General features: G+C 44.3%; 1 protein-coding gene across 1 annotated transcript in view; it reads right to left on the reverse strand.

Annotated features, from left to right (window-relative positions):
* Positions 1-10,977, reverse strand: part of LOC137421124 (BCL2/adenovirus E1B 19 kDa protein-interacting protein 3) — a 42,103-nt gene extending 31,126 nt beyond the window's left edge. The window contains exon 1 of the mRNA XM_068106859.2: positions 10,855-10,977. Within this exon, the coding sequence (XP_067962960.1) occupies positions 10,855-10,891 (37 nt within the window). The 5' untranslated portion in view covers positions 10,892-10,977. The remainder of the gene's footprint in view (positions 1-10,854) is intronic.
* Between the last annotated feature and the right edge of the window lie 5,969 nt (positions 10,978-16,946).

The raw sequence follows: 16,946 nt of genomic DNA on the forward strand, positions 1-16,946 counted from the left end.
AAGAGATTGACGAATTATGGTTGGGAGGTGAAGGGTGAGGACTTAGCGTTGGGAAGAGGAGGTTGAGGACTTGGGATTTGTGAGGGGGAAGAGGGGGGAGAGTTGAGGACTTGAAGTCACATTTTACATTGCGTAGATGTGCTGTGGGTCCTTGCTATAATAAATAATATAATGCCTATTAAAAAAGTAATAATAACGTATAAAATTATAATATGATGTTAAAATAGGTAAATAGTGGGTTATGTGGAAGATGAATGATCACATTAAAAGGGAATAAAGAAACTGTAACCAAAATGAATAAAAACTGGAGTTTCCTTCTTCTTTCGTATGATCCTGTAGACAATTACAATTGAATATCCAGTGACGAGAGCCATTAGATTGCCGCATCAGTGGGCCTGTGTAGTTCTGCAAAGGAGCCGCTGAATGTCTTCTTCGCACAGTCCTCTACTACATGCTAGGCCATTTAATAATGGTGCGCAAGGAGCATAGGTAGGGGGGGGCTTTCATCTTGGGGGTGGGTCCTTCAAACCCGTTCGTTCGCTTAATCACTTAATCATAAACATGCGTGTTTTTAAATTATATTTTCCCACGATTGTAGAAGAAGAAGCAGCACCTCAACCTTGAATGTCACGCTTACTGCTCTCCTGCAGTAATAATAAATAGCCCCGAGTGGGCTGACGGTTATCTCTTGAGGTTGTAGTTCAGACCTTTGCTGAATCCAAATTATGGGAAATGTCAGACGTTAGACTGCAAGATTTGGGGGAACCCCCCTTGGAAGCCCCCCTGATGCAAAATCAAAAAATATAAGAGGGGTCAATCATGCAGACCATCGAGTAGATGGCAGTATTTGAAAAATCTAATGTGACCGAGCGATCCTGCAGACTATCGAGTGGACCGGCTGTATCGGGCTTCAGAGCAATCGGTTGGTAAATAAAGGACAAATAGGGATCCAGACTTTCAGGGGATAATCCCCCCTGGTAGCCCCCATGATCCGAAATCGAAAAATCGAAGCCAAAGTGATTGTGTGGAATACTGTCTTTCTTGTATTCATGCGTCAAGTTTCAGAACAATCAGCCGGGTGATAAGGGAGGAGGAGTAAAAATAACACAAACTTAACGGATGACCGGATGGATGGATGGACGGACATCACGACCCAACTTATAAGTTCATCTCTTCAAGTTTCGAGACAAAGATGACAGAAAAATGGTACCTTTGGACAGGTAATAGTTGATTTACATGATTGGAAACCTGTTGGTATGGTGAAAGGTGTTGGTGCGGTGTAGTTGTGTTTAATTAACGCGTTCAAACTCGGTCATCCCCAACAGGCGACAACAGGCGACGAGAGCCCGCCATAGTTGAGGTCTCAAGGCTACGCTAATGGAATATTTTACCGCTTCCATAAAGTGGACATCACTCTTCAAAATGACACTGGATTTGCTCACAGTCACATTGTTGCTGGAATCGCTCGAGGACGTCTTTGTCAATCTGCATGAGAAGTTCAACGATATTGAAGATGTTGTAAAGAATGCAATGATGCCATGGATAAAACAAAACTACCAAAACGAAGAGAACGCAAGACTCAGAAAAATACATTTTGAGGAGTGTGCTAGCACACCTGACGAAGTGCTTATCGACTCCCTGTCAACTTTTCCGAGTGCAAATCTTCACAGTCATCTATATATATAAAGTAGAGTTGGCCTCTGTGTCTGTATCCTGATCTACGATCTCTAAGATCTCGAGAACCCGTGGACGGATTTGCGAGCGGAAAGTACTGTTCGACTCGGGATGGTCCCAGGAATGTCACGGAGACATAAACATTTAAAAAATTTCGGGTTTTAAAATTAGCGTAGCAGAAGCATTGCCGGCGCAGAAGCGGCAGAAGAGAGAGGGATTCGAAGGGAGGGAGCGCAGCGCTTCTAGCGCTTCTGACTACAGCACACCTTAAAATTAAAAAAACTTCGGGTTTTAAAATTAGTGTGTTACGCGTAATTAGCGCTAGCAGAAGAGGGAGGGAATCTAAGGGAGGGAGCGCAGTGCTCCCTCCAGCGCTTCTGTTAGCGTAATTAGCGTATTTCGGAACGTTAATTTTTCAACTTCATTATTCGGAATCAGTACGTCCCAGAGAACCTTCGTAACGTTAATTTTTCAACTTCATCCGATTGACATGGGACCAACGGCATGTGACAAAGAGTGAAACATACAGGCTACATTTATTTGACGACAATGAGTTCCGACTTCCGACCTCGGTGGGATGACAGGCTGAGTCAACCCCCCTGGTGTGAAGGGGGAGGAGGAGGGGAGGGGGAAGAGAAGGGGAGGGGAACGAGGGGGAAGGGGATGGGAGGGGGGAGGGGGAGGGGGAAGGGGGAGGGGGAGGGGGAAGGGGGAGGGGAGGGGGGGAGGGGAAAGGGGGGGGAGGGGGAGGGGAGGGGCCCTTCTTCCCCTGGGCACCCCCGCACCCTTCCCTCCCCCCCTTCCCCTCCCCCCCTCCCCCCCCTTCCCCCTCCCCCCCCATTCCCCTCCCCTCCTCTTCCCCCTCCCCTCCTCCTCCCCCGCTTCCCCCTCCCCCCTCCCCCCCGTTCCCCTCCCCTCCTCTTCCCCCTCCCCTCCTCCTCCCACTCCCGTGCAAAGCCGGGTACCTCTGCTAGTTATAGATAAGCTGCAAACGTCACTTGCAGAACGTCGAGAGGTTTATCGAGAGCTATCAGAAGACTTTGCATTTCTCAGGTTTTTTCTGCCAAAGAGCATTTGCGAGAACTGGCAGAGCGTCCCTTGGATGGGAGTCTGGTATAAAAATACAATAATTGTGATCAAGATGCTGTTGGTGAATTTGAACATTTCTAGGACTTTATCATCCTATCTTGACTATCATGACTTTATCATGACTATCTTTATAGCCTGGTGTTGGCTTAGCGGTTAGGGTGCCGGCTTGGGATCCTGGGATCGAATCCCGGTCGATCACTAAATTAACGTCAGGGGGTTGACTCAGCCTGTTCATCCTTCCGAGGTCGGCAAATTGAGTGCCAGTTCACTGGTAATTCCCTGTGTGTCGCAAAAGGCGACTAACAGGGTTGGCGGCAGGAAGGGCATCCGGCCATAAAACATTGCGTCAAAAAGGGGACCAAGGTGCCCTAAAAAGGCCAACCCCCGCTCTGCAGGGAAAAATGGCCTCTAAAGGTGTTTTTTATTTATTTATGACTTCATCATCCGGCTGAAAGAGAATGGATTCACTGATTTCAATACCAAAGTTCATCAAATGTCAAAGTTTAGATGAGCAGCAATATGCAACTTTATACGAAACTTTAACTAACGTCATGATCGCGATGCCAGGAAAAGTTGCATCTAAACTGAGCGCAGAATTTGAAGCTGAGCGCAGCTTTTGAAAATTGAAACGAGCGATGAACATGCTGACCATGGACCAAGAGAGGTGAAACTACCTCGCCATCATGCCGAATGAAAGTGATCTGACGTGCATGATTGACATTGATCATGTGGTTTCCCAGTTCTCAGAAATGAAGTTTTTAAAACATAGAATGTAATATTTACATTAAATTACATGAGTCTGTATAGTCTGTACTGTATATATATATACATACAGTGCCTTCAGAAAGTATTCAGACCCCTTCACTTTTTTCACATTTTGTTATGTTGCAGCTTTATGCTGAAATCGTTTAAATTCATTTTTTTCCCTCATCAATCTACACTCAATACCCCATTATGACAAAGAGAAACCAGAATTTTAGAAAGTTTTGCAAATTTATTTTAAAAAAAAAACTGAAATATCAGACTGAAAATAAAAGACTGAAAATGACAAAAACTGAAATACAGACTTGGCATTTAATATGGATTTTTTTTTTTCTTGACTTGGGTTTACTTTCTTAACTCAGTATATCAATCTGGTGAGTTTCTTTTACACTTTGGTGATTTATTTGTTAAAAGAACCATGTCACTGATTGTCTGTCGCAGCAAGAAGTCAACAACAGGATTACATCACAGGTGGCGTGGCAAAATGTACGGACAGGTGCATTTGATGATTGGCTTCACAGTCGGGTATACAAGGGTTGTTGCATTCTGTATTAGTGGAAAACAACTGCTGCACGTCTCCAAAAGTTATTGCCGCTTCCTCTGGAGATGGTCCGTCAACTCGACAATGCTGTTTGTCATGGAGTGGTGGCTTTACGAAATTACGGCATGAAGCAGCGTGCTATTGCTCGGCAGTATGGCATCACTCAAGGTCAGGTGTCAAAGATCCTGAAACGAAATGCTCAGAGGGGTTGTCCCTACTCCAATACCGAGGCCAGGGCATCCCGCAGAACCACAAGGAGGGATGATCACCAGCTGCACCGGTTAGTCCACAATGGCCGTACCAAGTCAGCTAATCGGCTTAGGGCTGAGTGGCAGCAACTGACAAATGTGCCTGTATCCAGAAGGCTGGTCAACCAATGACTGGTTCAAGCAGGCTATCTTGCCAGGCATCCCCTGAGAAAGCCACGCCTGACCAGACAACACCGCCAGCGCCGATTGCAGTGGGCCAGAGAGCACCGTCAATGGCAGCCAGGACACTGGAATCACGTGACCTTCAGTGATGAGTCTAGATTTCTGGTCTATCGTCAAGATGGCCACGTCCGAGTGCGCAGACAAGTGCTTGAAGCCTACAACAAAGATTGTATAGTGCCAAGAGTCCAAGCTGGAGGTGGTGGGGTGACCGTTTGGGCTGCTTTTCATGCAGGGGGCAAAACTGACCTGGTTGTTCTGAATGGAAACCTGAACCAGTTCAAGTACAGGGCCATTCTGGAAGAAACATTGCTTCCATTTGCTCGTGCAGGCTTTCGAGGAAACTTTGTCTTCCAAGATGATAATGCACGGCCTCATCGTGCTCGCATGATCCAACACTTTCTTGCTGACCGTGGTGTAGAGCATATGGAGTGGCCTGCCATGTCCCTGGATATGAATCCGATAGAGAACTTGTGGGCAGAATTAACACGTCAAATCGACCACTTGGACCAGCAGCCGACCTCTGTGCGTGAATTGCAGCAGGCTATTGTAACTGCATGGCAAGCGATTCCTGTCCAAACCTTGGCAAATCTCGTGAACAGCGTGCCTCGACGTGTACGTGCTCTCCTGAATGCTCGTGGGGGTTACACGAAGTACTGAACTGTAATTTTACTGTCCGTAATCCCAGTCATAATTTAGCTTTTGTTTTTGTTGAAAATTTTTTTGGGCTAATGTGCCAAATAAAGAGATACTTCTGGAAAACGTCAGAAGTTTAACACAGTACTGTCTGTGAATTGAGTTCGATATCAGTTTACATCACTTTCAAGGATCAATTTATTTGTTTCGAAATGTCAAATGTGGTTTTGTTTCTTTTAAAGGTCACATTAACAAAATCTAGAATAATTTCAACATAATTCCAATGAACTTTTGGTTCTAAGTCATCTTGAAAAGTAAGTTCACCCCCACAAAAAAAATAATCCATATTAAATGCCAAGTCTGTATATACATTACCGGTCAAAAGTTTTAGAACACCTCAATTTTTCCAGTTTTTATTGAAATTTACGTTTAATGTCCAGTGAATAACCTGAAATGGTACAAAGGTAAGCAGTAAATTGCTCGGGGTTAAAAAAAATTTAGGTTAGCAAAAACGGGAAAATAATGTAAATTGCACAGTTATATTGTAAAAAAAAAAGGCCTTCTTCAGGGAACAAGTAATGGGTTAACAACTTACAGCTGTTCTGCAGCAATGTAAGTAAATTAAGTCTTCAAAGTTGATGCAAACAATTCCTGCAGGTGTCCCAACCTTTGCTGATTACTTGATTACAAACCCCCTATCTGTATAAAATCAGTAGTGGAACAGAGTGTTATTACACCCTCTGAAGCATTATTTGGACAATATTGCACTGCAGGAAGTAGTATATTGGAAACTGGAGGAAACTCTGACAGGAAGAGGTCTGGCAGGCCCAAAGCCACAACAGAATCAGAAGACAAGTTTCTGAGAGTCAACAGCTTGCGTGATAGGCAGCTCACAGGACAACAGCTTCAAGCACAGCTTAACACTGGTCGAAGTAAGCAAGTCTCAGTTTCAACTGTGAAGAGAAGACTTTGAGCTGCAGGTTTGACAGGTCGAGTGGCAGTACCAGCTCAATGGGGCTTAATAAGAAAATAATCTGTTTAATAAGGCAAAATAAGAAAAAGAGGCTTGCCTGGGCCATGAAGCCCCACCAGTGGACTACTGAAGACTGGAAGAAGGTCTTATGGACTGATGAATCAAAATTTGAAATCTTTGGTTCATCATGCAGGGCATTGGTACGCCATCGAGTAGGCGAAAGGACGGTTCCTCAGTATGTGACACCAACTGTCAAACATGGAGGAGGAAGCGTGATGGTCTGGGGCTCTTTTGCTGGATCCAGAGACTTGCACAGAGTGATTGGCACCCTGAACCAAAAGGGATACCACAGCATTTTGCAGCGCCATGCAATACCCTCTTGTATACGCCTAGTTGGTCAGGGGTTCATCCTACAGCAAGATAATGACCCTAAACACACCTCCAGGCTATGTCAAAAGTACGTTTGAGGAAAAGAACAAGACGGTAGGCTTCAAATCATGGAATGGCCAGCACAGTCTCCAGACTTAAACCCCATTGAACTGGTTTGGGATGAACTGGACAAAGGGTGAAAGTAAAGCAACCTACAAGTGCAACACATTTATGGGAACTTCTGCAACAGTGTTGGGAAGAACTTTCCGAACAATATTTGATTTCCATTGTAGAAACAATGCCTGGTGTTGGCTTCGCGGTTAGGGTGCCGGCTTGGGATCCTAGGATCCTGGGTTTGAATCCTGGTCGATCGCTAAATTAACGCCAGGGGGGTTGACTCAGCCTGTCATCCTTCCGAGGTCGGCAAATTGAGTACCAGCTTTGCTGGGATGAATGATCATGGTGTGTACCCCGATTTAGAATAGCAGAAGAAATGATTCCCTGCGCATCATAAGAGGCGACCAGGGGTTGGCGTCAGGAAGGGCATCCAGCCATAAAAACATTGCCTCAAACAGGGAACCATGATTGTCATGGGGTCCGCAAGGCCAACTCCCGCTCTAGCGGGGAAAATGGCCTCAAAACGATCATTCATTCATTCATATTCAAACAATGCCACGAGTGTGTTCGGCGGTTATACCTGCAAAAGGTGGCTACTTTGCTGAGTCAAAAATTTAAATTACATTTTGTTAAAGAAAATGATTCTATGATTTCGTTTTTATCTCCAATTGTTTATTTGTTCTATGCTTAATTTCAGAGTACATCGAGACATTAAACTGCGTAAATTTCAATAAAAACTGGAAAAATTGAGGCGTTCTAAAACTTTTGACCACAGGTCGTATATATATATATATATATATTTATATATGTACATGTTGAAAGATTTGCAGCTCAGGATTCATATTGTAAATGAATACATTCATTCAATACACACCAATGTGCGTTGGTGTTTTACTGCACACTGAGCAGTAAAATGATTAAAAATTCTTTATTAATAGCCTGACGTTTCAAGAACAAACTAGTTCTCTTCCTCAGAGGCGTTGAGTGTGGTGTTAACCGTTAAGTTCCGTTGGGGACGGTTCACGTGATGGATTGGTCCAAGTCCTTGCCAATCACAGGGTTTCCCTGCATTCAAATGACTCTGCCGTTTTTGACGTTGTAATTGATTGCGTAGTGCTTTGTATGTGGGGTGTAAGTCGATGTGTCAGTTGATGGAGTTTTTTTTATCAGAGTACCAGGCCTCGACAATCTCGCGGTTCACTCTCAAATATCCTGTGCCAAGGACCGTGGTCTGAATCCATGATAATGTGCGTTGGTGTGTGTGTATGTGTGTCGCAACCAATGACACCTGCCTTGTCGTGTTACAGCACGTTGGTGTTCAGTTAGCCTCGTGGTTAAGCGTTTGGATGTTTGGCCCACATAATTGGCTTCACAATCTTCACATTGTGTGTTGCAGATGACGGATGTAAATAATGAAACCACATCGAATGAAATCATTATTTCATCACTCTCGATGCGGACATTTCTGATTCGGTTGATAAAATCTTTAGCTTTCTTTACATTGTGTGCTGAATGGGTTGTTGAGTGTTTGAGTCGGTGGAAAAGCCACTCAGCCAGATTGTAGGTGGGTGCTCCTCGGAGGGCCTGGGTCGTACTGGGACATCAATGTTGTGAATCTTTGGTAACCCGTAGAAGCGTGGAATGACATATGCATATATATATATATATATATATATATATATATATATATATATATATATATATATATATATACATATATATATATATATATATATATATGTGTGTATGTATATATATATATACCATCAAGCTAGGCTTTGTGACCAGGCCCATCAAAATCTGGGCATCAATTCAGCCAATATTGGGCGTCTCCAAACCCCACCAACCTGTTGTGCCAGCCCACTCCGTGCCAATTTGCACGTAGCGCGTGAATAACGTCTAGACGGGCAATTGCATCGATGAGAACACCTCCTAAGTAGAGTGCCAGGCAACCTCGAAAATTCTAAAATAGCCGAGATAGCACCAAATCAAACATACACCACAATATCGTGTAAGCCAAATAAGCATACACACCGTTGCATTAAAACTAAACAAACAAAGGGAAAAGCACACCCACAAATGTCCTGCACTGTTGCAGACACATCGACTACGGTTGGAGAAGGAGGGTGATGGCCAGACAGCAACCACACTAAGATAGCAAGTATGGTAACCTGGTGTGAATCCAAGAAGAGCAGACCACTTACTCCCCACAGTTTAGGGAGGAAATTGTAATTGGTTCAAGGTGCCAGTGATAACTCGCTTCCTGGTTGTGAAAGACACGGTGGGACCTTTAATGTCCACCAACGACTGGTGCTGGCAGATGGGTCCTCTAGTTTAACGTCCTTCTGACTGACGGCACACGTACATTGATGCATGTGAAACACCGGGATGACAGTTTATCTTCGGTTCGCGATTCAAACCCAGGTTAGACAACTTAGATGTGAGTGTGTGTGCCTCTCTAACTAGGAAGTCATAAATGAGCATAAATGATTCCTAATGATTCATAAATGATTCCATTCCTCCTTTCCTATGGTAAGGAAAGGAGGAATGGAATATCAGTTGGTGCTGGGTGGTTAACCATGGTAACCATATGGTAAATTGGTCATTGTTTTGATTTATGAATGGTACACTTCTGTCAGGGTCGATGAATCAGACGTCTATACCTTTGCCTTCGGAGGTTTGCCTTTGCCTTCCCAGCAGTGGGTAGAGCAGGAATTTGGAATCCAGAATGATGGCGATACTTGATCGCAGACACTTGGTCGAAATACAAGGTGGAATGCTTGGCATCCACCTCAGCTAATACTCACAGATGGGACACCTGGCTTAATGCTGGGTAACAAATTCCAGTCGGGCGGGTCAGAAAACAAACGTGAACTGGACAGTTCAAATGTATGTACGCCAACTCTGCACCATCCTGTCGCTCAATATGAATCATATATGATTCATGTATGCAAAATCATGTAAACATGGACAAGGCCGTACACGGTACATTGGCACATGAGGAGGCCATTCGGTCCATCATGCCTGTGCTGCACCCACACCAGATACCATCACTCATCCACACGTACATGAGGAGGCCATTCGGTCCATCATGCCTGTGCTACACCCACACCAAATACCATCACTCATCCACACGTACATGAGGAGGCCATTCGGTCCATCATGCCTGTGCTGCACCCACCCCAGATACCATCAATCATCCACACGCACATGAGGAGGCCATTCGGTCCATCATGCCTGTGCTGCACCCACACCAAATACCATCACCCATCCACATGCACATGAGGAGGCCATTCGGTCCATCATGCCTGTGCTACACCCACACCAAATACCATCACTCATCCACACGTACATGAGGAGGCCATTCGGTCCATCATGCCTGTGCTGCACCCACCCCAGATACCATCAATCATCCACACGCACATGAGGAGGCCATTCGGTCCATCATGCCGGTGCTGCACCCACACCAAATACCATTACCCATCCACATGCACATGAGGAGGCCATTCGGTCCATCATGCCTGTGCTACACCCACACCAAATACCATCACTCATCCACACGTACATGAGGAGGCCATTCGGTCCATCATGCCTGTGCTGCACCCACCCCAGATACCATCAATCATCCGCACGCACATGAGGAGGCCATTCGGTCCATCATGCCTGTGCTGCACCCACACCAAATACCATTACCCATCCACACGCACATGAGGAGGCCATTCGGTCCATCATGCCTGTGCTGCCCCCAACGCAGACACCATCACTCATCCACACGCACATGAGGAGGCCATTCGGTCCATCATGCCTGTGCTGCCCCCAACGCAGACACCATCACTCATCCACACGTAAGCCAGCAAGTACAGCCAAGATCCCTGTACCCCTCTATCTCCAATGCATATACGTATATCTATCTATTTCCATTTTAAACCTGTTTACTCTTTCTGCTGCCACTACCGTACCGTGCTCAAATCAAGACCTTACATTTATATGGATTAACGGTAAACGCAGGTGACTTCACAACACGTTCGGGTTGGGGTTAGTCATCATCTACCAATCAGCGGATTGGCAAACAGGTTCGACCGACACAACCAGTGTTGCTAAAGTTGTCCCACGAGGATTCCCTGTCTCATGTGTGCACAACACCGCACGTGCAGCGAAGCAATATATATATATATATATATATATATATATATATATTCAATCGCGAACCTCCGGGGATTTAGTCATTTGCTGCAAATTAATATTATATTTGCTGCGGAACTTACTATTTAAGCAGTCGTCCTCCCCCTCCTGCGATTCCATGGCGAAGCAAAAGCGAACAGAAGCTCCCAAGCCGCGCAGAAGGAAGGGGAAAGAAGGTGACCGTGGTTGCCATAGCAATGGGCCACGTCACTAACCGCTGGCCAATCAGCGCCTGCGCTGGTGACGCAATCGCTGTAAACGGGTGGATCGCACATGCGATTGGTCTAGAAATCGAAAGAGTTTGCACAACCGGTCGAAAGAAAGTTTCGCACGTAGCAATGCAATTATTCATGTTCTTTAATGGTTGCTTTCAATTCATGTTTTTAATTATTCAAAATTATATCATATTGATTACATGATAACCTTTATCATAGTGAGTTACCTGCTTTTTAACCAAGTGATGCAAAACCTTCTCTCCACTGCTATTGCCAGGTGTGTGTGTGTGTGTGTGTGTGTGTGTGTGTGTGTGTGTGTGTGTGTGTGTGTGTGTGTGTGTGTGTGTATGTATGTGTGTATGTATATATATATATATATATACATACAGTACCTTCAGAAAGTATTCACACCCCTTGACCTTTTCACATTTTGTTGTGTTGCAGCCTGAATTAAAAATAGATTAAATTAATTTTTTGTCACAGATCTACACAAATAGCCCATGATGACAAAATGAAAACATATTTTTAGAGATTTTTTACAAACTTATTGAAAATGAAACACACAAATATCTAATTACCTCCTCCGCCAGCAAAGGTGGATGGAGGTTATGTTTTCACCCCCTGTCTGTCTGTTTGTGAACAAAATATCTCACGATTCGGACGATTCGGACGAAATTTGGCAGAGATGTAGTGTATGTCACAAGGACGAAATGATTCGATTTTGGTGAAGATCCGGATTCGGATCCGGCTACTAGAATTTTTAAAGTGATTCTTCACCATTGGGAGATCGGACCAAAACCGATACATATCAGGATATCTCAAAAGGTTATGAATGGATTTGGACGAAACTTGTTGGACAGGTTGTGTGTGTGACAAGGAAGAATCGATTCAATTTTGGTGAAGATCTGAATATGGATTCGGATATGAGAATTATTTAATTTTTATAGTGATTCTTCACCATTGGGAGATAGGGCCAAAACCGATACATAGCAGGATATCTCAAAGAGTTATTGATGGATTTGGACGAAACTTGTTGGACCGATTGGGTGTTTGACAAGGACAATTCGATTCGACTTTGGTGAAGATCTGCATATGGATTCGGATATGAGAGTTATTTAATTTTTTAAGTGATTCTTCACCATTGGGAGATCGGGCCAAAAACGATACATAGCACGATATATCAAAAAGTTATGGATGGATTTCGACGAAACCTGTTGGACAGGTTGTGTGTGTGACAAAGAAGAATCGATTAAGTTTTGATGAAGATCCTGATCCGGATCCGGATAGTAGAATTTTAAAGTGATTCTTCACCATTGAGTCATATGGCCAAAAACGAGGGTAGATCAGGGTATGAAAGACTGGACCTATGGTGATTCCTGTGATTGATTTTGATTAAATGAGATTCTGTATTGTGATTTTCTGGTCTACTCTGAGATACAAAATGTAAACTGTTCACCAGGCAGAGGTATGCTCTCTACTGAGTGCCGTTCTAGTTTACATGAGCATTCAACCCCCTCAGTCAATAATTTTAGAAGCACCTTTATCAGCCATTACAGCTTTGAGTCTTCCTGGGTATGCCTGCATCAGCTTTGCATATCTGGATTTGAGGAGTTTCTCCCATTCTTCGTTGCAGATTTGCTCAAGCTCTGTCAAGTTGCATGGGGAGCATCGGTGAACAGCAATCTTCAAGTCTTACCACAGATTCTCAATGGGATTCAAGTCTGGGCTTTGGCTGAGACACTCAAGGACTTTCATATTCTTGTTCTGAAGCCATTCCAGTGTTGCCTTGGCTGTATACTTGGGGTCATTATCCTGTTGGAACGTATATTTTCACCGCAGTCAAAGGTATTTTGTACTCTGAAGCAGGTTCTCCTCAAGGATTTCCCTCTATTTGGCTCCATTCATAGTTCCCTTTATCCTTACAAGTGTCACAGGCCCTGCTGCTGAAAAGCATCCCCATAGCATGATGCTACCACCACCATGCTTCAAGGTAGGGATGGTGTTAGATGGGTGATGAGCTGTACTCAGTTTCCGCCAGATGCAGCACTTTGTATTCAGGCCAAAGAGTTCAATTTTTGTCTCATCAGACCACAGAATTATTTGTCTCATGCTCTCCGAGTTTTTCACGTGCCTTTTTGCAAACTTCATATGTGCTGTCATGTCAGGAGTGGCTTCGGCCTGGCCACTTTCCCATAAAGCTATATATGTGAAGTGCTGCATAGACTATTTTCCTTCTGACAGGTTCTCTCATCTCAGCCAAGGAACTCTGTAGTTCTGTCAGAATGGTCATTGGATACTTGATCACCTCCCCGACTAAGGTCCTTCTTGACCGGTTACTGAGTTTGGGTGGACGGCCAGCCCTAGGTAGAGTCTGGGTAGTTCCATATTCATTCCATTTCCTAATGATGGAGCTCACTGTGCTCTTGGGAACTTACAACACTAGAAATTGTTTTATACCCTTCCCCAGATCTATGCCTCATCACAATTCTATCTTGGAGTTCTACGAACAGTTCCTTGGACTTCATGGTGGAGTTTCTGCTCTGACATGCACTGTCAACTCTGGGACCTTATATAAAAAAAGGTGTGTTTCTTTCTAAATCATGTCCAATCAATTGAATTGGCTACAGGTAGACTCCAATCGAGCTGTAGAGACATCTCAAGGATGATCAAAGGAAATTGGATGCACCTGAGCTCAATTTGGAGTGTGACAGCAAAGGGGTTGAATACTTATTGACTCAAGACATTTCAGCTTTTCATTTTTAATTAACTTGTAAGATTTCTAAAAACAAAATTACAATTTTATATTATGGGGTATTATGATCAGTGACAAAAAAAATCTCAGTTTAATCCATTAATAATTCATGCTGTAACACAACAAAATGTGAGAAAGTTAAAGGATGTGAATACTTTCTGAAGGCACTGGATATCTTCCGCTGCGATAAAACCTTACTCAGGTACAGGTAGTCAATGACACCAGACTGAATACAGATTAAAACTGTCACTACACTTTGCAGGGTGTTTCACCAGAGTCAGTCCGGCGTCATTGTCTACCTGTACCTGGTCAGCCTACTCTGGTGGGCCCAGCCTACACTGATGGATTTGACCAAGAAAATGCTGTTTCTGATGAAATCCGTTCGTCAAACACAGAACGTAGAGAAAACCTACAGGGAAATAAACATTGCTGGTACTCTAGTGGCAGCCACCTCCATCTGCAACTTAAACTTGTAAATATTGTAATTAAAACCTGTGCAGCTGTGTGCTGTGTTAAAGACAACTTCCGTGTCGATCTCCTATATTTTACAATGCTTTCCAAGGGGGAGCCGCAAACGGTTGTTGTTATTGTTGTTGTTGTTTAGCCCCGGACAGTTCTCTCAAATATGCCCGCGGCAAGGAGACAGCCAATCGATCTCCCAGGAGCGACACAGAGATCCCCCACATCTTGGATGGTGTACCCCCGCCTTCACGAAGTCAGGGCCACGACAAAGAGAGGAGAGAGGAGAGAGGAGAGAGGAGAGAGGAGAGAGGAGAGAGAGAGACAGACAGACAGATAGAGACACAGAGACACAGAATTTGCAACACCATTTATTTCAGACAAAAAAAAACAGGTCAAATCAATTTTACAGGAGAAAAAATGAAAAAGCAACTGCGGGGGGGGGGGGGGGGGAGGGGTGAAGGGAGAAATGAGAAATTTGGAAATGGAGAGAGGAGGATTGCGGGATTTGGAGCAGGGGGAAAAAATGAGAAATTTGGAAATGGAGAGAGGAGGATTGAGGGATTTGGAGCTGGGAGGAGAAGAAATGAGAAATTTGGAACTTGAGGAAGGGAGATTGAGGGGTTTGGAGCTACGAGGAGAAGAAATGAGAAATTTGGAAATGGAGAGGGGAGGATTGAGGGATTTGGAGCTGGGAGGAGAAGAAATGAGAAATTTGGAAATGGAGAGAGAGGAAGATTGAGGGATTTGGAGCTGGGTGAGAAGAAATGAGGAATTTGGAACTTGAGGAAGGGAGATTGAGGGGGTTTGGAGCAGGGGGAAGAAATGAGAAATTTGGAAATGGAGAGAGGAAGATTGAGGAATTTGGAGCTGGGAGGAGAATAAATGAGAAATTTGGAACTTGAGGAAGGGAGATTGAGGGGTTTGGAGCTACGAGGAGAAGAAATGAGAAATTTGGAAATGGAGAGAGGAAGATTGAGGGATTTGGAGCTGGGTGAGAGGAAATGAGGAATTTGGAACTTGAGGAAGGGAGATTGAGGAATTTGGAGCTGGGAGGAGAATAAATGAGAAATTTGGAACTTGAGGAAGGGAGATTGAGGGGTTTGGAGCTACGAGGAGAAGAAATGAGAAATTTTGAAATGGAGAGAGGAGGATTGAGGAATTTGGAGCTGGGAGGAGAATAAATGAGAAATTTGGAACTTGAGGAAGGGAGATTGAGGGGTTTGGAGCAGGGGGAAGAAATGAGAAATTTGGAAATGGAGAGAGGAAGATTGAGGGATTTGGAGCTGGGAGGAGAAGAAATGAGAAATTTCGAACTTGAGGAAGGGAGATTGAGGGGTTTGGAGCTACGAGGAGAAGAAATGAGAAATTTGGAAATGGAGAGGGGAGGATTGAGGGATTTGGAGCTGGGAGGAGAAGAAATGAGAAATTTGGAAATGGAGAGAGGAAGATTGAGGGATTTGGAGCTGGGAGGAGAAGAAATGAGAAATTTGGAAATGGAGAGGGGAGGATTGAGGGATTTGGAGCTGGGAGGAGAAGAAATGAGAAATTTGGAAATGGAGAGAGGAAGATTGAGGGATTTGGAGCTGGGAGGAGAAGAAATGAGAAATTTGGAAATGGAGAGAGGAAGATTGAGGAATTTGGAGCTGGGAGGAGAATAAATGAGAAATTTGGAACTTGAGGAAGGGAGATTGAGGGGTTTGGAGCTACGAGGAGAAGAAATGAGAAATTTGGAAATGGAGAGAGGAAGATTGAGGGATTTGGAGCTGGGTGAGAGGAAATGAGGAATTTGGAACTTGAGGAAGGGAGATTGAGGGGGTTTGGAGCTGGGAGGAGAATAAATGACAAATTTGGAAATGGAGAGAGGAAGATTGAGGGATTTGGAGCTGGGTGAGAGGAAATGAGGAATTTGGAACTTGAGGAAGGGAGATTGAGGGGGTTTGGAGCTGGGAGCAGAAGAAATGACAAATTTGGAAATGGAGAGAGGAAGATTGAGGGATTTGGAGCTGGGAGGAGCAGAAATGAGAAATTTGGAACTTGAGGAAGGGACATTGAGGGGTTTGGAGCTGCGAGGAGAAGAAATGAGAAATGTGGAAATGGAGAGAGGAGGATTGAGGGATTTGGAGCTGGGAGGGGAAGAAATGAGAAATTTGGAACTTGAGGAAGGGACATTGAGGGGTTTGGAGCTATGAGGAGAAGAAATGAGAAATTTGGAAATGGAGAGGGGAGGATTGAGGGATTTGGAGTTGGGAGGAGAAGAAATGAGAAATTTGGAAATGGAGAGAGGAGGATTGAGGATTTGGAGCTGGGAGGAGAAGAAATGAGAAATTTGGAACTTGAGGAAGGGACATTGAGGGGTTTGGAGCTGCGAGGAGAAGAAATGAGAAATGTGGAAATGGAGAGAGGAGGATTGAGGGATTTGGACCTGGGAGGAGAAGAAATGAGAAATTTGGAAATGGAGAGAGGAGGATTGAGGGATTTGGAGCTGGGTGAGAAGAAATGAGGAATTTGGAACTTGAGGAAGGGAGATTGAGGGATTTGGAGCAGGGGGAAGAAATGAGAAATTTGGAAATGGAGAGAGGCAGATTGAGGGATTTGGAGCTGGGAGGAGAAGAAATGATGAATTTGGAAATGGAGAGAGGAGGATTGAGGGATTTGGAGCTGGGAGGAGAAGAAATGAGGAATTTTGGAAATGGAGAGAGGAGGATTGAGGGATTTGGAGCTGGGAGGAGAAGAAATGAGGAATTTG

This window comes from Myxine glutinosa, chromosome 2, assembly GCF_964187855.1.
Source record: "Myxine glutinosa chromosome 2, kmMyxGlut1.1, whole genome shotgun sequence".
Taxonomy (NCBI): Eukaryota; Metazoa; Chordata; class Myxini; order Myxiniformes; family Myxinidae; genus Myxine; species Myxine glutinosa.